The sequence below is a fragment of the Medicago truncatula genome, chromosome 8 (assembly GCF_003473485.1).
Source record: "Medicago truncatula cultivar Jemalong A17 chromosome 8, MtrunA17r5.0-ANR, whole genome shotgun sequence".
In the NCBI taxonomy this organism is placed as follows: Eukaryota; Viridiplantae; Streptophyta; class Magnoliopsida; order Fabales; family Fabaceae; genus Medicago; species Medicago truncatula.
This window is the reverse complement of record NC_053049.1, coordinates 11,562,534-11,583,303: the sequence shown is the minus strand read 5'-3', so window position 1 is coordinate 11,583,303 and position 20,770 is coordinate 11,562,534. Positions and strand designations below refer to the sequence as shown.

The window sequence follows — 20,770 nt, the reverse complement described above, 5'->3', positions numbered from 1 at the left end:
CGTTCCTTGGCAAGAGCAAAGAGCTCTATGGAATTGGGCCTCCGATTTATGGGGGCCCCAAATATTTGTAGGGATAAGGGTATAATTGTTGGGGTGTAGGATAAAAAAATAACACTTTTAATCTATCACTAAATGTTATTTTTTCGTAGGTAAAAGTCTATTTGTTTGTATATAAAAGTCATGTTTGAACCAATGCTCATATATTTAACTATAACTTAATTATTTATCGCTATAAGAGGTGTTAGATTTTTTTTATTTTATTTTTAATGAAAATTGTCAAGATTGCAACCGGGCCTCTAAATTGGCGGATGCTCTAGAGAACTGGTTATAGGTGGCAAAACAAACATACTACTCCCTCCGTCCCTTAATACATGACATAGTTGACTCCATTACACATTCCAATGCATAATTTTGAGCTTAAATATCTTGATTATATGTTAGAAAAAATCATGAAAATTTGATATTTTGAAAATATTCATCGAGACGAATCTAACGATATCTTATTTGCTGTTATAAATGAATCCCGCCCATTATTTTATATTACTTCACACATTCAAAATTATTTAAATTCAATTACATTTTCTAAAATATTCATACTACCCATTAAAAACTTTAAAATGAGTCCCAATGCTCTCATTATATACTCCAAAATTATAATTTCAATTCAAAAGGTTTTGTAAAAAAAAATGCCTCATTTGGCATCATGGGTGAGTAATGCCACCCATTACCCGATTTGGAATCAATTATCGATTACCACTAACAGTTACTTTAAACTTAAGATGCCATCATCGATATTTATGATCTAGGTTTAGTTTCTTGATTAGAAGAAATAAGATGATTAGATTTTCAAGGACATGTGGGCTGATTAAAAAGAATGAGATATGATAAGCTTAGATTTGAGTTTAAATCTACGGAAACATGACATGTTTAGTGTTTTTGAAAAAATACAAACTAATGGATCATGTTGCTTAACATTATCAAATCGATTAACCTGAAAAACGAAAGACAAACTTAAATTTCTAAGAGTCTAAGACGCTCCAAATGTGCTCTCAATAACTCTTTATTGTATGTTTTTTTTAACAAACTACGTTCCATGTTAATTTGTTAGTTTATGAGTTGAGAATAGAACCTAAAACTAAGTATCACTTCACTCATTGTCTCTTCTACTCCAACCACCAAATCAACATTATAATCTCTCTCTTAATCTTTTTATTAGACATAAACTCTCAAAACAAAGTGTTGCATGTTTCTTTGCTTAAATAACTCTCACTTATATTTGAGCTCAAGTCAATTAATTAGTTACTATCTGATTGATTATATTATTAGCTTTTTTTATAAGAAAAAATATTATTATCTTTTTATTTAATTTGATTAATAATAATACAAAAAAATATACCGACTTTAATGTTGAAATACAAATAAATAGAACATATAATATTTTCCCCTAAAAAGTAAAAATAAATAGAACATCCAATATTACGATATTCCAACATGTATTATTTTCCAATGCTATAATTGATGCACATGCATTTCACACAGGAAAACAAAGTGGAAAAGAGAATCCAAGCACTGTAGTTTTTAATTTAGCAAAGATGATGATGGTTAGGTTCATGCATTTGATTGAACTTTCCCAAGAAATTACGAGGAAATTCAATGTGACAATTTTCCAGGAAAGTGATAAAACTAGATCCATGGTTTGTTTATTATTTACTCGTTAGAACTTGGAAGTTGAAATTGTGAAACCGTCGTTTGGCAAGGAGAAAATGTGTCTCCTTTTCATTTTCTTAAAGTTTATAAAAAATCCCCGAAGCATAATTCAGTTGGTAAAAATATTACATATTATATGCAGGAGCCCGGGTTCGAACCCCGGACACCCTACTTCTCCATAATTAAAAAAAAAATCTCCAAAAAAACATGCAAGTTATTTATTATTATTTTTTTTGTTCTTGTTGTTTAGAAGTAAAAATTTATGTCTGAGCCCAGGTTCGAACTGGGGACCTCTAGTGTGTGAGACTAGCGTGATAACCGACTACACCACCCAGACGCTTGTGATATTTTGTTCCAAATATATATTTAATCATAACTTTAATATTTTATTTTATAAGAAATTAATTAATTATTATAGGACTAAAATCAAACAATCATTCTCTTATCTTGCAGTGCGATTTTCAGACGAAATCCCTAATTCCGTGTTGGTGAGTTTCATAATTTACTTTCAATTTCTATACTTTTTCAATCCTGAAACCAAATTTGATTTAACTTTTTCGTTTTAGATCTCAATTTTCAACCTTTGCTTTCAATTACAGCGATAAACAAATTGGGGGAAAATTCTCTGAACCTAGGTTTTATTAATTCAATTGTGGAAAATATGTAGTAGATGTAATTTAATCATGTCATTTTATTTTGATCAAGTTAAATGGTATCTTTTGTTTCATCTATTTTGGGATTTTAGGTTGAATTTCAATGCTCGCATAAAGGGATCATTTTTCATTTCATAATATCATGCTTAAGCCATATACATGTTAGTATGTTACATTGCAAAGAGAAAGAGATGAATTTTGTTTGAGGAAGAAATTTAAAAACTATCAACATTTGGATAATAATGTTTAGGTCTTTGATATGTTAAGTAAAATGTGCGTATTATTCGATCTGCAGTTTGTTTCATGAGACTTCTATTGACTTGATCGAAATGAATATAATAAAAACACCAAGTCATATGATTATGCTATGTCTTGATGAGAATATCAAACCTTAAAAATGTTAAATGTGTGAACCTTGTCATGCTTTGAGCTTGTTCTTTTGACTTTAAGAGCTGGATCTATCGTGAGTTTGTTGATTACGTGTTAGAATTTCAGTTTGGGAACATAATGGCTTAGATCCTTGACATACAATGTACACAAATGAATTGAAATGATGATTTGGCATCAGCTTTTCTGAGATGTACATTTTTATTTTTCAGGTCTTTTGAATTAATATACCAATGGAGCATTTAGATGACAGGGAAGTGTCAGAAAATAATGTTGATGAAGTAGAAGTCACTAATAATACTCCATTGATTTGTGGTCTTCCAGATGATATTTCTCTTTTGTGTCTGGCAAGAGTGCCTAGAAAATATCATTCGGTCCTGAAGGCTGTTTCAAAAAGATGGAAGGACTTAGTTTGCAGCGAAGAGTGGCTTTATTATCGTAGAAAGCATAAACTTGATGAGACGTGGATCTATGCTTTGTGCAGGGATAAATTGGATCATGTTTACTGCTATGTTTTGGATCCTACCTCGTCAAGAAAATCCTGGAAGCTCATTCATGGGGTTCCACCTCACGTAATGAAAAGGAAAGGAATGGGTTTTGAAGCTTTGGGAAATAAGCTCTTCTTATTGGGTGGCTGTGGCTGGTCTGAAGATGCTACTGACGAAGTTTATTCATACAATGCTTCTTTGAACTTGTGGGTTGAAGCTGCTTCCTTGTCAACTGCTAGGTAAATATCCTCACATCTGTCCCTTTGGAAGCTAAGTTAGTCACTTGAACTAATAAACATAAAAAAAAAAATGTATCCAATTTCCTCACCATTTTCTTATACAATATTTGAAAACAGATCTATCATTTTTCAGAAATTTTGAAAATGCCAAAACATTGTTGTCATTGTTTCTGAAAATCTATTCTTCCTAACTTGCTTCCCATATTCTCCATCACAATTGTTCACTACGCGAGTCTTCCATTTTCTCGTTAGCAATTTAAAATGAACACAAATTATAGAAAACAAAAACTGAAAATGTTTTTTGAGTAAACATTGTCTTAGTATTCTCTTGGAAATAAATATTTGGATCGACAAGTTTTTATTTTGAATGAAAATTGAAAATAAGGTTAATGGGAATACGGAGGAAGGAAAATTATGAGTTGACTGTAGCTTAACTCATATTTTGTCAAGTACCTTGTCAGCCTTCACTCCTCCATATGTTCCTTTCGTGTTCATATTTTTTACGAGGAACAACCTTGGAGCTGGTAAGTTAATGCTTCTAATAGTAATAGAATCTCCTACAGTTGCATAAGATTTAGGTGCGGCATTATATATAATATAGTATTTTAGTATTTGATTTTTCGCATGCTTAGGCAGGCTTGAAGACTTATGTTGTCCCTTACCTTCGAAAATGTGTTGCAGATCTTAATTTGATTTTCCTTCTCTTTTTTTTTTTTTTTTGGGGGGGGGGGGGGGGGGGAGTTTCTGTTTTCACTATGAAATGTGAACCTTTTTTGTGCTAGTTAAATATCAAACTATATTATTTTGCACACAGTTCTGATTTACTTTAAAACTCTTTCACATGCTTGTATATTTTACTTGGCAAAATATCATTAACGAGGAACTATTAGTTCATAAATTGTTATTGATTTATGCTTGACTTGTTTTATATTACTACTATTAAGGAATAAGGTTATCCCCTCATGCCTAAAGCACACCTGTCTTTTTGTAATTCATCTTTTTTGAAGCCTGCAATGAAAGTGGAAGTTTTGTTTTTTGTGCTCAACTATTTCATCAATACCTACTTTGGCCCCATGTTCTCTTGAAATTATAGTCAAAAAACGATCTCTATGTATTTTGTTGGTCAATTTTTACCTATTCAAAGCTAAAAGTGCTTGATATTATCTGTCATTAGCCCCTACTTTAATATAAGAATCACCATTCCTTCACAATTTCTTTCCAGGTGCTACTTTGCTTGTGAAGCAATGGACGAAAAACTATATGCTATTGGCGGCATTGGTTCAAATTCAAGTGATCCTCAATCTTGGGATACTTTTGATCCTTGCACAAATGGTTGGACATCTCACAGAGATCCTAATATCGTTCCCGAAATTGAAGATTCAATGGTTATGAACGGCAAAATATACATCCGAGGTGGCGAATCTCCTTTAACACCTCATGTGTATGCCGTTGTATACGAACCATCAAATGGCACATGGCAGCATGCAGACACCGACATGGTTTCAGGATGGAGAGGTCCTGCAGTTGTTGTTGACGGAATCCCTTTTGTTTTGGATCAGAGTTCGGGTACTAGGTTGACGATGTGGCATAAAGAGAGACGCGAGTGGATACTGGTCTGTAAGTTGTCACCTTTGCTTACAAGACCACCCTGCCAACTTGTTGCAGTTGGTAAAAGCATTTATATTATTGGAAAAGGGCTTAGCACTGTGGTTGTTGATGTTGGTGATATTGGAAATATGGGAAGGGCGATAACAGGTTCTTCTATACCGAAATTAGTCTCTGATTACAATGTAATTAGTTGTAAATGCTTATCAATCTGAAGAGTAAATTATTTGTATTATAGTGGTGTTCAGATACACGTATCATTGTTGCATAATACTTTTTTTTTCTTCCTTCTTTCTTTTGTATGATGATTGTATTAAGGTTTGAACTTATATGAAAAACTTGTTGAAAACAATCCAAACCTGTCACCACTTGTGACAATGTCTCATGCAAATTTGCTACTTTTTACAATTTGAGTAACAATGAATGAGAAATTGATTTTTGTTGAGGCACATAGACGTGTGGAACCTTCATTGTTCACAAATAACATAATTCTTTTACATTTTTTTATAAAATTTATTTTCAGACACCTTTTATTTTATTCTTTCATGTTTTTTTACAGCATTTATTATTAGATAAAAACTAATAAGAGAAAAATATATTCAAATTGCTTCTAAAAAAGTGTAGTACAAAAGTTTCTTTCTTTTTCCAACTTTTGATTCTTTTTTGACACTCACCTTGTGAGTGTTATTAAGTTATAATATTTTTTATTTTTTTTCCTAAAAAAATCATAATCTTTGTGAAACCATAAAAATAATAACAACAACAATAAATGTTAATAATTGGCTATTAGATGACACTATTCTTCCTGTAAAAAGGTTTCATACCATAAAAAATGCAGATTATTTTATGGGAAATGTTAAAGTGTGTCCCCGGGTACTAGTTAAGGGCCTTAAATGGTAATTTTTTATGAAAGTTTGTGCCTTCAGTGCATTGGAAATTGAAAACTTTGACATTTTTAAAGAATAATTTATTAATTTAACATGTTTAAAGAGTGTCCCGAAAACACTCGTTAACAAGACCCTTATTTCATTCATGAAACATTTCAAAATGTTGTTATTGATGTAAAGTTATCGTTACCAAGATTACAACGATATAGAATCCTTTTGTTAATAAAGAGATAATTAATGAACAGATGATATTCTAATCCTAAATGAAATAACTCCACTATTTTATGCAAGAAGGGGGATTTTGTGTGCCATAAGTAGCACCCTTAACAAATAAACACACATTGTTTAATTTTTTACTATGACCAGAAGGCCACAAATTAATATTCTCCATTCTAATGTTTTGGCATGGTTTATTTTGACTGCATTCAAAACTTGCTGCAACTTTTGTATTTCCACTTCCTCTAATATTTTTGTAAGCCACATTGCTTATTTGCACACTTGAAACCCCCTACAAAAAATTATTGACATAAATTAATATGGTATCCAAAATTTAGAGGTATTTGTCTATAGAGAACTCAAATCTATAAAAGAGTAAGTTGGGTATAAACGAATAATATTCAAACGTAGAATACAAGAACAAACCTTTTTGATGCATGGAGGATGTGAACAATAATCTTGATCAATGACAATGGGATTTTGCACATTATTCATCACAATATCTTCATATGTAAAATTAGAAACAACCAAAGTTTTCTTCAATTGAGACTCCCACGATTTGATTCTAACACCGTTACTTGTGCCATTAAAGGTACAATTCTTAACAACAATGTCATCAATATCTTCTTCACCTTCATTCCCACCAAGACTTCCGACACTAATTCCATGACCAGGACCACAAAAAACATCTGAAATTCGAACATTCCTAGTACCTGAGAGCATAGCAATGCAATCATCGCCGGTTCCAATGTTCACACTTGAAATATTTATTCCCTTTGACATCCCTATTTTAATACCATCTGTGTTGGGGCTATCTTTGGGGGCTGTTATTTTCAGTCCTCTAAGTAACATGTTTTCACATCCAAATAACACAAAATGACTTTGTTTGCTATCGATAGAATGCATGTCATGGACATAACCATTGGTGATGAAGTCAAATTTCATCGTCTGTCCAAAATATATAAAATTTTAATGAACAATTAGGAACGAAGATTAGCCTGCTAAAAAATGTAATTTTTTTAGAGAGTTTATGTTAGTAATAATATTGATTTGTATAAAAAATGAACTTACAATTGGTAGCGAGCGACAATTTGAATTCTTTTTGCAATCGTTAGTTTTCCAAGCAGAAGATCCTTGACCATACAATATACCACCTCCACCAACAGTTAATTTGTTAACATATCTAAAATTTATCCAATCACCATTCTTAAATGAATATGGATCACTTGGAGCTTTCAATAGTCCTTCAATATGAAAGTTCATCCAAGCATTGCATGGACCACTAAATACAACTTCCTTAAGCATATATGTCCCTTGTGGGATCAAAACAGTTGCTTTTCCTTTTCCACTCCATCTGCATGCATCACTCCATGCTTTTAAAAATGCCTTCATAAGAAAATAACAAATTATAGTTAGCTCATCAAAATCAAAATTGCAATTGTAAGAATTTAAAAGAAAAATAAGAAGGAATGAACATGTAAAATTACCGCACTATTGTCGGTATTTCCATCAGAACGTGCACCATAATTGATCACATTGAAAAGCTTGTTTTGAATTTGACGGTGTGCTTCTGCAATACAAACTAGTAAGCTCAACACAAACAAAAATTTTGCACCCATTTTTCAGATTTTTTATCCAACCTATGGTACTTAGGTTCTGACTTTATGAGATTAAGTAAGTACACTACTTTATATAGTACTTCTAAGAAATCAAGTGGATTTTATGCCAATGACTTCTTACTCATAAAAAAAAATTGTTGATGATTTCTTACCAAAAAAGAAAATGCCTATATAATTATTAGGATATGCCATTACATGTAAGAGAAATATTCAATATTTTTTATATTTTTGGAAACATTAGCGGTATCCATATATATCAATCAAATTAAAATACTTTCCAGAGATAAATGTCAAAGAAAATTTTAATATTATGGATAATTATTATCCGGGGATCAATTTTAGGAGAATATTTCATTGATTAGATGCCTTTGATTGACTGAAAATCAACGCTTATACGGTTTAATCAATAATTGGATTGGGTCATGTTACAATTAAGGAACAAAATAAATTAAAATAATTTAAAAAGAAATAATGTTTTTTTCTCAATAAATAAATATTGACTATAAAGATTTGGTAAAAAAAAAAAAAAGGTAGTAGAGATTAACTTTGATACATCCGTATCCAATCCAATAAGTTTAATTTTCTTAACTAAATTGTAGTTTTGATTTTGAACTTGATCCCATATTAGTTTTTTTGGTTAAATAGTTATATATTTAATTTATTTTAATGGTATATGCATTTGAAAATTTAATTTTTTAACTGAATTGCACTTTTCAAATTTGGACCCTGGACCCCTAATAAAAAACTTAGGGTGAAAACTCTTTATACCGTTTACTATTTATAATTGTTAAATTATTAAAAAAATGACTTTCTTGGCATCAAAATTGACCTTAATCTCAACTACCTTAAATTGAATGTATTAATAATTGAAAAACAGATTCAATGTCTTTTTTTTACGAACAGGTTCAATGTCTTTAAACATGAAAAATATTATTCATTTCTAATAATTAACCATTATTAAAACTATACTCTGCATATTTAAGTATTAATAAAACAAAAAATTAATAATATATAAATATCAAATTTACTATTTAAAAAATATATATAAATATGAAATTTTTAGTTTTGAAAAATCGTCTAGAATCTGTTTGGCAAGACCAAGTTAGCTTATAGCTTATAAGCTCATTTGGCTAAAAAAAGACCCGATTGGCAACAATCTTTTCATAACAAACTTATAACTTATTTTACGAGTTTATAGCTTGTTTTTAGATGTTATTTTAAGTATTATTTAAACTTATAGCTTATAGTTTATTATCTTTTGTTCCACTTTTACCGTTATTATTTTAACTAAAATCATATTTACCCTTTATAATTTAGGGAAAAGCTAACTTGTGTCCTTGAGGCATAAGTTAAGAAATCACATGATATGAGAAATATAAATTAAAGAATTGAAACAAGAGAGGGTAATAAATAATTAAAGATATAATAGAAAAAGTAATATTAATGTTTTGTTGACATTGTAAAAAGATGTATAATATGAGACAATTTTTTCTTCCCAAAACGACATATAATTTATGACGGAATGACTGTTGTTATAAGGAACAAATTGGAAAATAATCTGAAAAAACATATTGAAGACAAAGAAATGGAATGCAAACATATTAAAGACAGAAATGGAATGATTTAGGTTTATAACACATTGCATAATGTTTCCTTAAAAAAAAAAAAAAACACATTGCATAATGTTATAAACATTATACTACTATTTACAAAAGCTAAAGCATAACAACAAACCGTTTAATATTACCATAGGCGTATGTATATTGTATATAACATAATTTAAAACTTTTACAAAATTCATAGCATGTTGAGGACCAAAGATGTTTTGCTTTATTACTTCTGCACCTTGATCAAAAAAATGAACAAAAATATGCCCAAAGAGGAAGAACAATGTGTTCAAAGGATTAGGCGTGTCCTCCAGTTACACATCAAGGTAAATAAAACTATTTGGGATCTAATAAATTGATTTTTGGTACTTTGGTTGAATAAATATTTTATCCTAATCAAAACTTAAATTACATTTTCTGCATAACAGAGCTGAATCTTTAAACACATTCAGTCCCCAACAAAAAAAAAGGGTAAAAAAGATCCACTATAAAAGCAGAGGTCATTTGTCTACTCCATTTCTCAGCAGTTCACAACTTAGGTTTGATGGATTTGATTTGGAGATTAGCGTTCCTGGTTAGACCTTCTTGAATCAATGTTGCAAGAAGCTGCAAGTTCAACCGAATAGCACACTGTAAGACATTTAGCAAGGAATGTGTCAAGACGAATCAATGTAATTTGATAATCCTTTACCTCTCCCTTCTGATTGAACATTTGACCTATGACGAAACCACGTGCTTCATAAGCACTAGGAGTGAAGATCTGTAGAGTGGATTGAATTTCAATCAATATAACAGAAGATTAAGAAAAAAGAATTCAGAAGTAGACCTTGGTGAAAAGAAGAATTTTTTTTGAAAATTATCAATTTAATTGTTTCCTGGATCATCAACTGAAAACGTCATTATGAAAAACTCCTTTGCTTTAATTTCCCAAAATTTATAGAAAGAGTTTGATTTGCATACTCTATCAGTGTAATCAAACATAATATAGGTAGAAATAAAACAATCTATATGGAATGCAAGTTTAGAAACTAGCTTAAAGGTGAAAAGTTAGAAAATACAATACAGTAGTCTCATGTTTGAAGTACCTTGGTCTATTATACAATACTAAAAGGATATAGTATAAGTTATATCTCAACCATAGAATCTAGGCAAAGTAGATGAAATGGATGGATACTTTAGGTGTGATTTTAGATAGTAAAGTAACCCTGAAGTTCAAAGTGAAATTTTACTATACGACTAGGAGACCTATAATCTTGTAAGCAAATTTAATGGGCGATAAAGGACCAACAAGAAAGCAAAGTCAATGTTGCAAGATGAGAATATCATTACGGATGACGGAGAGTGGATACACAAAACAAGATAGGATTCAAAATACAATCATTAGAGATAAAGTTTTGGCAGCTCTGATTGTAAAAATGCTAGTGAAGTCTCATCTTAGGTGATTTAGGGATCAGTAGAGATGACCCGTAAAAGCAACAACAAAATACCGTAAATCAAATGGACGAGAGTCAAATAGTTAGATGGAGAATAAGAAAATCAACATGTTTAACTACAAATGATTAATCTTTGGATTTAATACATGACAAAACATTAAGGCTCCATGCAGTTGACCCCAGACTTGGTTATCGATGTTTTATACATGAGAAACAAGGAAACTCACCGCAAATAGCACCCACTCATCAGCTTTTAAGGGTCGGTGAAACCACATTCTGAAATGAAAATTAAAAAAGCATTCAATAAAAAGCCCGAAATCAAACTCATGCCTTGAAAACTTGTTTCGCATACCTTGCATATTATGAATTATAATGTCAACTAAATTACTTATAATGCAACTGGTAAGACTCAAATACTTACGCATGGTCCAGACTAACACCACGTGCCGTGAAACCTTTCCCACGATGTGGATTCAAACTTACTTGAAGAAATATTAGATCGGAAGCATATGCCACCACACACCTGCAAAGCAAAGTACAAGATACAAATTATATGTGAGAAAATCAGATGGATCTTCTTCAATCGTTGGAAAAATTAATTTACACAACGTGTAAGTATGCCCAGGTGACCATCCCATTGTTACTAAAAGGCAATCTAATATTATCTAAATATGCAGGTATAAAATAAATGCATTTAGTACAACCAAGTGATATTTTCAGCAATCTCAAATTTCTACAAACTCACACAATTAATCCTTTATAAGGAGAAAAACTGTTCATCCACGACACACAAATTTCAACCTAATTCAAAATAATTTAAGCATATCCAGAATTCACATGCATTCAGTGGCACGGAGTTCCAAACGATACAAGCATTGCATTTGGCATATCGGTAAAAGTTCTCCTCACAAAGTTTGCTAACACACTCAATGAACTGGAGTTACCAGAAAATTCTATAGTAGAAAGATGGCTGAGATACATTTTTTGTCTCTTTATCTTATTTTTTAGTTTCAGTTGGTCCCTTATCTTTTTAAAATTTTACTTGGATTAATTAGGGTGTGTATTGGATTAGGATTTTTAGTTTCAATGTGGTATTTTATGTTTAAATTGTGTTAGAAAATGACCAAATTGGTATAGCTTTTGTTACACAAGGGATAATTTCAAAACAAAGAATGGACCATATTGACCATTTCGAAACAAAAAATAAAAGATAAGGGACTCAATTGAAAGTTTTAAAAGTTAAGGGACCAAGCTAAAACTATATTACGAAAATGGGCTCAATTGATACTTAAAAGTTAAGGGCCCAAACTGAAACTAAAAATAAGATAAGGGACCAAAAGTGTACTTTTAACACAGGAAGATATGTACCTATGTAAGGCCTGATCATCTGAAAGTTTGTCCTTCGCTCGAAACCAGTATCTCAAACTGCATAGTGTGTTAACAAGTTCAGATAATAAGGAGTTAAAAACAGCTGAAACTTGACTGAAGTACCATTATGTTCCTTTCCAAATTTTTCTCACCAGAGTACTGCATGCATGCTACATAAAAAAGTAAGCAAAAAATTGCATTACAGGCTAACCTGGGAGGAGATTTTGTCTGATTTGTTGCAATTTTAGGTTCACAGAAACGTATCTCTATGGGCCAGGGAATGAACTCAGATGTAGCCACTTTGTTCCGGTAAGTTCTGAAGCAATAGATTTTGTCATTATGGTACATAAAATCATCATGGAGAAAAGTCAGAAAACCAGGACTAAATGTTACAGCACTCAAGAAAACCAGGAGTTAGAGTCTTAGTTTTTTAAACACCGATACAAAGAATCGTTTGCCAGCTTTTTCCTAATCAAACAGTAAAACCAAATTTTACAGGGAATATTTCGAGTTTCCATAAATTTTATTTTTATTTCTAGTTTGATATTTTAAATGAACAAATACAAGCCTTTGATCAAAAAAATCAACAATTAACAGTTGGTGTCAGGTGTCAACAAATCCTGTCTAAAAAGTGATACAGAAGTAGTCTGACATCTAGTTGAGGCTGTTAGAAGGTTATTTACTAGGGTGTCTTTGCCTTCCATTATCGTATATCGTTTTTTCAGTCATCATAAATCAAAACTTACTACCAAAATTATGTTTAGTTATTAGTAGGCAAATAAAGAAGCCAGAAAAATTCTTAGACAAACAATGCTTAGAAAAGCAACTCTCCACATATTAAAGTTCTTTTGGTTTGTCCCAATGGAGAGACTGATGATTAAGCACCAGCTACTTCGACTTGGAAGTCCCAGGTTGAAATCTAATAGTTCGAGCAATGATGGATTAATGAAAAGGATATGGGTTTCCCCTTTCATGTAACCCAACCTTTTAATGGACAAAACACTGTAATTTTATGAGCAACATTTTGTATTGTTGTCCAGAAAGATACGTTTTGATATAAAATTAGAAATTTCCAGACGGTTTAATAACATGCAAACACAATTGCACACAAAAACAGATATATAGTTAAATAGCAACTTTGCACCAACAAAATCTCCCGAACAAGAAATCTTACATTGGCAAGCGAGGGTCAGTTAGACGTCTCTCCCGTAACTCTTCTAATGGAAGAAGCTACAAGTAACAAATTAAAAAAGATATTAATAATCTGGCATCCACAACAAATAAAATTCGTAATGAATATAAGCTTTTATCTTGCCATTTCTGGTGCAGGGACTAATGGCATATCTACTTCCTGGTGGTCAAACCCTGATTCTTGTCTCTGTGGATCAAAGAAACAACAATGATAAACATGCTCTTGAATTTGGAACATAATTCCTTGACTAGAGCATAAGTTTATGTGTCAAAAGAACATCTGTCAGTCACACTGACAACAGCCAAATTATAGCTTTCAGTCATGAAAAAAGAAAATCAAAAGATAGATACATGGAAAATTATCATGGAAGAATAAAATCAACAACATTCGATTCAATGCATTTGAACCAACTTTTCCCCTTATTTATCTTGAAACAATGCAGAATTTCTAAATTATCATTCAAATCAGTTCTGAATGTTTTAGTAATCTTTATAAAGAAATAATTTCGTTAGCCTTTTTCTCCTACTCTAGCCATTCTTTCAGCATATGAATTTAATTTTTTAGTCATATAATAATATCCAGAAACCATAAATCCTTTAATAAAAACATGATGTCCCCCTATGCAGTTGTTTCACAGTTTTCGGAACTATAGAGCCATATACTTAATCAATTTAAATATCCTTATACACCTTATTTCCATTCATCATCTTCACTTTTAAAGCATCAAGCTGAGAGGTGACTACTTAGTCCTAAACTAAAATAATTTGTAAAAATTTAGATTCTTTTTAGTCAAGAATATATTACATGAAATGAAGCCAGCAAAGTGAATATGACTTTTCCGTTTTGCATTGCATCCACTTTCCTTGTAGCAAAACTCCTTCCGTCGCTGATACGATGAACTTGATATATAATAGGCACTGGAAAATAATTGTTTTTAGTATGTCTATTCTGTTTATTATTCTCTTCCAAAGTCAAAAAAATGAACTAGAAGTGCAAATGATGAAGTTTAAGTACGGGGATGGTAGTATGCATACATAGATTTACAGATCATAAAGAGTAAAATGCATGATTGTTTTAATTATCTTAAACGACGGAAACTTTATAATCTATTCTCAAAACAAAGTCAACAAGAAAACAACTTTAAAATATTATTGAACAGAACCCTAGAGCCCTTTTTCATGATTTATTCACTATATGACACTGCAATATAATTTCATGTTTCTTAGTTTACGGTTTACGCATGAATAATAGCATTCACGTCTCAATTCTCATCATACGAAAAGAAGTAAAAAAATAGAACGGGAAGTTATATCCACAGCAGAGCATTGTCGTCAAAGTTAAGTGATTAGACATGCTTACAGTTTAAGTCTCCTATGCGAAGAAAATAGGAATGCAAACTATGAAGTAACTTAAGACTGTCAACAGATTTTGATGCTGCAGCTAGTGCCTGCAAGTAAGATATTATCCTGTAAGAAGTCTGTATATAGGAGCTGCAACTAACATGAGCAGCCTGCTATAATATGAAGAAGATAATGCAGTTTTGTCACACCTGTCCAACCATCTGTCCCCCAAACACCTTTCCAAATCTTGGAGCATCTGGAAGAGTGATTCCTTGGAAGATATCTACCTTCCAAACAGAATAACAATAAGCTATAAGCTGAAGTCCAGGTTAAGCATTTTACTACTTACTAACAAAGAGAAACAATTATGTGCTGATATAATGTGGTGCTACTTGCTATGAAAGATAAACCTGGAAAAACGCATCAGACTATTTCTATTTACCCTTTTTAAGTGGCAAGTATATATCTATCCATATTCAATGATATTTAAATATCAGTATCGTCTTAGGAATAGGATTAGGATTAGGAATGACACCATTAGAGAGAGAGTGGGGGTAGCACCTATAGTAGAAAAGTTGGTAGTTAATAGGCTTTAGATGGTTTGGGCATGTAGAGAGAAGACCCGTAGATGCCGTGGTAAGAAGAGTAGATCAAATGGAGGAGAGTCAAGTTAAAAGAGGTAGAGGAAGACCTAGGAAAACTATTAGAGAAACCATTAGAAAGGATTTAGAGGTCAATGAGTTGGATCCAAATTTGGTGTATGATAGAACACTATGGCGTCATTTGATCCATGTAGCCGACCCCACTTAGTGGGATAAGGCTTGGTTGTTGTTGTTGTATCGTCTTTCCTTTCCTTCCCCCATTTTTATTAGCTTTCATCATATCCATGTAAACATGTCTTTTCAAAGTGTGATATGTAAGTGTAAGGATACAGGTATGTCAAAATGAGAATAACGTCATAAGTGGGCACAGTTTCTCATATAGAAGAATACAATATTATTTTTCTAGTGCAAATAATCATCCATCAGAGCCTTATTGTGCAAAGACTTTGTAGAAATTATATGGTTTTAGGTAGGAAGATGGAAAAGAGAGGATAAAGATTGTGAATAATAATATTCTCGTATATATAAAAGCACAGTGGGTGTAATAAAAATAAGATAAAATAATAAGCTCTATTCATATCAAAAGAAAACTATTCAGCCTCGTTAAAAATAAGGAAACAAATCATGAAATCAACAAAAAATATGAAACCTATTCATGTGAGATCATTAAAGATACTCAAAACTATTCTAAGATAAAATCATGATATCATGAAATATTCTCAAGAATTGTCCAACACATTCCAACAAAAAGAAATCAAGAATTCAAACCTCTAATGGTTCTAATTGCAATATATTCTCCACAGATGAGGGTCTCTCAAGACATTTTTCTGCAGTCCATATAAACTTTGGCCATAGCAGTGCCAAGTGCTTCCGAGGAAGTAATAAGCATGTTAGCTGTCACAGCAAACAAAAAAATTCGCCATAGCAGTAAATAATTCACTTCACTTGAGTGTATATCAGATTCTTCTACACTAGATTATGAAATTGGAAAGTAATAGGAAAAGAAACTAAAATGAAACCTTAGACAAAGCAACAACATCTGTGAGGTGAACTGTATTTGACAAACCTGAAAGTTGCACGTTCAAATTATTCTCAGATATTACTTGACAAAGCAACATAAAAATCTCTTGTATCTCTAATGATCAAATAAATCAAGAAAAAATATGACCAAACATAAATCAAGAAAAAAAATAAAATAACATGCATAAGAACATCAGTATACTTGGAAAATGAATGACTAGTTTAACCCATAAAAAGGTTAAAAGAGAGAGAGAACATAGAATTATGGTGGCAAAGTCCTAGAGGCCTACTTATGTGTGATAGTAAGAAATATTAGTACAAAGAATGAACCATTAGAGAAATTATGAGAAATTGACAATCAAAACCAGTCAACTGTTTTACGGCTAACTATAAGCAACCACATCCCAGGAAGAATCATGCTTTCTACAAGAGATAGAGACTTCATGTGAAGTTAGAAAATGATGACCTAACTGATGAACTTCACAGTGCAGAAGAAGAAAATAGTTAAGAATAACCAAATCGTGATGGCACAAACTACCTGACTAGCATATGGCGTATGGCATGAAAGAAAAATTCTTAACCTAAATAATGAAGTGCAATTTGAGGCGAAAGAAGAAGTTTATTACCACAACCAAAGTAGTCATATTTATTCAATTGGAACTCTGAACGACTTTCATCATTGTCACTAACAGATCCAACAACCTTGGCCTACAAGCAATGAGGCTAGACTTTTAGCAACAAAAAAAATTGGCCACATGAAATGCTAAATAAATGCAACTCGTTGTCATTTTATTATCCTCTAGATCAGTGCAGGATGATGCCAAAATTGTCCTACACTAATATCCAAAGCAATTCAATGCAATTTGGTTTTGTTTTTTGTTTCTGTAAGGTCTATGATATGAAGATATTAACATACCTCTCCATCCCATATGAAGTAAGTGCCATCTCCTGGTTCACCCTCACGAGCAACATAATCCCCTCGCTCTACAAAAAAGAACCATTGATTGAGAATTGAAACGCCAATGCTTGTAACCTCCAATCGATTGTTACAATTTTTCTAAATGTTAAATACTATAATAATTACCACGGATAAAGAGACTGCATAGTAAAATTACGTCTTAATGAAAAGTTTAAGAACAGTTTCACATAACTCATTGCATGAATTCCAATTCACAAATACAATTTTGAATTATAGGTCTCCACAACCACCAAGGGTGTATTTGCAAGTTGGATTTTGGAGGGCTGCTAAGTCTATATTTTGAAATATATTTGATATTTTAAAAAATTTGAAAGAACGTGTTACACGGGCATATAATATCATGGTGTTATTTTAATTTTTTAAAAATATCAAATAGATTTCAAAATATAGACTTAGCCTTCCAAAACTTTCCCAAAACCAACTCGCAGAGACATCCTAAGTGCTCTTTTAGATGACACTTTTGCAATAAGTAAAAGCATTGTAAGAATTAAAACCTATGTGTCCACTTATCCATTTTTCCGCCCTGACAATGTTTATGTGAGAAGATATAAATTGTTGATTCAACTGAACACACAGCGGAATGCATTTCACCGCAGTATCAAACATAGGAAAAATAGATTTTGGCATGTTTAGGGATTCTTCATTGGAAATTATGTTTCCTCTAGAGTTTATTAAAATAAAATTGAAAAAAGAATTGATTCTATCTTGAAACTAGAATTTATAGTTTTTACCTCCAAACGTGATTCTTACACTCAAATTATTGTTCAAATCACTTCCATACATTCACTTTTAACTTAAAATAAATTCACGACCAAACACACACAAATTCATGTTCACCATAATCAATTCACCTAATTTCACTTCATATCATTTCCATACTCAAATCCAAATATTAAACTAATCTTTTCATGATCAATTCTTCCAATCCAAAACATTAATTAACAAACAATTCACTTTACTTCATATTCATACAACCATATACAAGTTCTTCATAATCTCAATAGAACTGAAACATAAAATTGAATAAATACCATAGTGTTTAACAATCACAAGCTCTGATATCTTCCTTATAGACGAACTAGGCAGCCTCTGTAGCAACGGAACGCTTCCGAGAAACTCGAAAACTGCGAAAAATCACACAAACGAAACAAAACTAATCAAAATCAATTCATAAACAAATTCAAACACAGACGAATTGAAAAAACTGAAAATGAAAATGAGAAAACCAAACAGAGCGCAATTGGAAGTGATTTTCAGCATTTTGTAACAGAAATTTACCTTCTTCTTTGTGCTCCATTTTCAGAGAGTTCCAACGATTTTACCGCACGTGTAAAACCTTTCTGCGTTCTCGCACGCAAATTTTCATGCTATATATATGTATGGAAAAAGGAGGGGTGAGGATCTAGTGTGAGGTGGTGTAGTGTAAGAGTATGGACCTTTGGAGGTTTCGACCAATGGTGATGCAGCGATGCTGAAGATAAGTGTGCGGTGTGAAGTGATTAAAAGAGTTCGGCGTCCACGTGAACAACGATGGTCGGTGAAGCAAATTTCTATGTTTTTATTTAATTTAAGGTTTGACTGAAGTGTTAAAATGGGGACAACCATTTTTTTGTCATCTTGATAGATCATGAAAGCATTAAAAAGCTCTTGCTTCAAGTTATTTAAACACCAGAACAACATAACATGTTTATATTTGTAAGTTATTGGGGTTTTAGTTCCGCATGAATATAAATTGGTATTTGGAATAAGGTCATCGATGTCTTATCTTGTTTTCTACCGATCAACCTTATGATTTATCAGTCCATCTTTGTTTTATTTAGGTTTTCTCAATTTACACCATTTAAAGTCATAGATGTGTGACATGTGAAAAAAATAAAATCAATGGTTGTGATTAAAAGGTTTGGTAAAAACAATTATTTAATGAAGGAAAAAAAAAGTCTACGCGTGTTCATTCTGTTACAAGGAGCACTCTCCTTCTTCCCTCTCTTATAATCTCACAGCTACCTCTCCCTTTCCCTCTCCCTCCCACCGACACCCCCGTCGCCGCACCTCTCCCTCTATCCACCGGCACACTTTTCCCTTTTGCACCACATCACCTCACCTAAATTATCTTCGGTCAAACTCTTCTCTTCACCGCTGCCGCCGCTTCAAACTGTCATCGTTAAGTGGTTGTAACAAATGGTGATTTTATAACTTTGAGAACTCTTAACTGTTTTTGGCTTGTTCATGTAATATTCACTAATTTTGAATGAATTATATTCATCTGTCAATCGTGACCTTTGAGATTGAGGGTAAGTTGGGTGAGGTGAGCAAAAGGGGTGGGTGCAGTCGGTGGATGGAGGAAGACGGAGGTCAGTGGTGGCACTGTCGACGAGAATGAGAGGGAGATACAATGCAGTGAGGAAGGTGAAAGGAAGAATAAGGGTCGCAGTTGTTTATCAATCCAAACATAAGAATGAAAGCGAGTGGGCTGTTTTTTTCATTAAAGAATTGCTTTTTCCAAACCTTTTAATCACAGCTATTGATTTTATTTTTTTCCACATGTCACACATCTATGATTTGAAATGGGGTAAATTGAAGAAACCTAAATTGAGCAAAGATGAACTCATGATTCATACCCCCGCTCCATGTTGTGTGCCCTTGTATCCACGACCACATTTTATATTCTTCAACAACTTCAGTAGGAACACGCGTCTAATCAGTTTCTTTTGGAGCTTCGTCATAGGCTCTTACATGGCACCCTTCCTTATTCTTATTCTATTGTCAATGGTGTTGTCCTTCACAAAGGAAGGTATGTTCTTAGTCCATCAACACCTTTCTGCAACCAAGTCATCAATAAGTTTCACGAGACACAACGGTGGTCATGCGGGGTGTCAAACGCACCTTGGTTCAACTTACTACCAATTTTTTTTGGCCCAAAATGTGACGATTTGTGGAAATATTTATAGCGTAATACTTGGTATGTCAACAAATTAAGCATTCGACACAAGTTCACGTCGGCCTAACCCACTTGGGTTAGCCTAGTGGTATAGGCTTGGAACTTGGGAGTGTACCCCTCCTCAAGGTCTTAGGTTCGATTCACTATAATGTCAATTTGAGTGGGCTAATTTAGTTTATTCAAAAAAAAAAAAGTTCATGTCGGCCTTTTGCAACCACCTTTGACTCTCCATAGGCTGTACGGGAGGACATCAAAATGGATTTCATTACCGACCTTCCACCTTCGCGAGGACTCACCTTCATTTTGTCACCATTGATCGATTGTCAGAGTCTACCCATTTTGGCGCACTTCCCAGGTCATTTACTGCTTCTCAGGTTGCAAAACTGTATGTTTCTATGGTTGTTCATCACCATGGTTTCAATCGGTCCATTGTCTATGATCGTAACCTCGTTTTTCTAAGCTCATTTTGGCTGAAATTGTTTGAATTCAG

General features: G+C 32.5%; 3 protein-coding genes and 1 non-coding gene across 4 annotated transcripts; 1 reads left to right on the top strand and 3 right to left on the bottom strand.

Moving 5' to 3' along the window:
* Positions 1-1,970: 1,970 nt before the first annotated feature.
* On the bottom strand, positions 1,971-2,044 carry TRNAV-CAC (transfer RNA valine (anticodon CAC)). The gene has a single exon. It is a non-coding gene; the product is annotated as a tRNA-Val (tRNA).
* Positions 2,045-2,051: 7 nt separating this feature from the next.
* On the top strand, positions 2,052-5,470 carry LOC25500884 (F-box/kelch-repeat protein SKIP4). Its single transcript, XM_013589385.3, has 3 exons — positions 2,052-2,195; positions 2,960-3,474; positions 4,697-5,470. The coding sequence occupies exons 2-3, from the start codon at positions 2,981-2,983 to the stop codon at positions 5,292-5,294; spliced, it is 1,092 nt and encodes a 363-aa protein (XP_013444839.1). The 5' UTR covers positions 2,052-2,195; positions 2,960-2,980; the 3' UTR covers positions 5,295-5,470.
* A 773-nt stretch (positions 5,471-6,243) lies between these two features.
* Positions 6,244-7,801, bottom strand: LOC25500883 (exopolygalacturonase). Its single transcript, XM_013589384.1, has 4 exons — positions 7,670-7,801; positions 7,254-7,568; positions 6,609-7,130; positions 6,244-6,474 (listed from the first exon to the last, which is right to left on the bottom strand). The coding sequence occupies exons 1-4, from the start codon at positions 7,799-7,801 to the stop codon at positions 6,244-6,246; spliced, it is 1,200 nt and encodes a 399-aa protein (XP_013444838.1).
* Positions 7,802-9,608: 1,807 nt separating this feature from the next.
* On the bottom strand, positions 9,609-18,842 carry LOC25500882 (acyl-CoA thioesterase 2). The gene is made up of 17 exons (XM_013589383.3): positions 18,621-18,842; positions 18,374-18,466; positions 17,280-17,347; positions 16,990-17,071; positions 16,363-16,409; positions 16,112-16,237; positions 14,951-15,028; positions 14,761-14,848; positions 14,206-14,318; positions 13,525-13,587; positions 13,384-13,439; positions 12,421-12,525; positions 12,210-12,266; positions 11,263-11,364; positions 11,069-11,117; positions 10,100-10,168; positions 9,609-10,014 (listed from the first exon to the last, which is right to left on the bottom strand). The coding sequence occupies exons 1-17, from the start codon at positions 18,637-18,639 to the stop codon at positions 9,937-9,939; spliced, it is 1,293 nt and encodes a 430-aa protein (XP_013444837.1). The 5' UTR covers positions 18,640-18,842; the 3' UTR covers positions 9,609-9,936.
* Between the last annotated feature and the right edge of the window lie 1,928 nt (positions 18,843-20,770).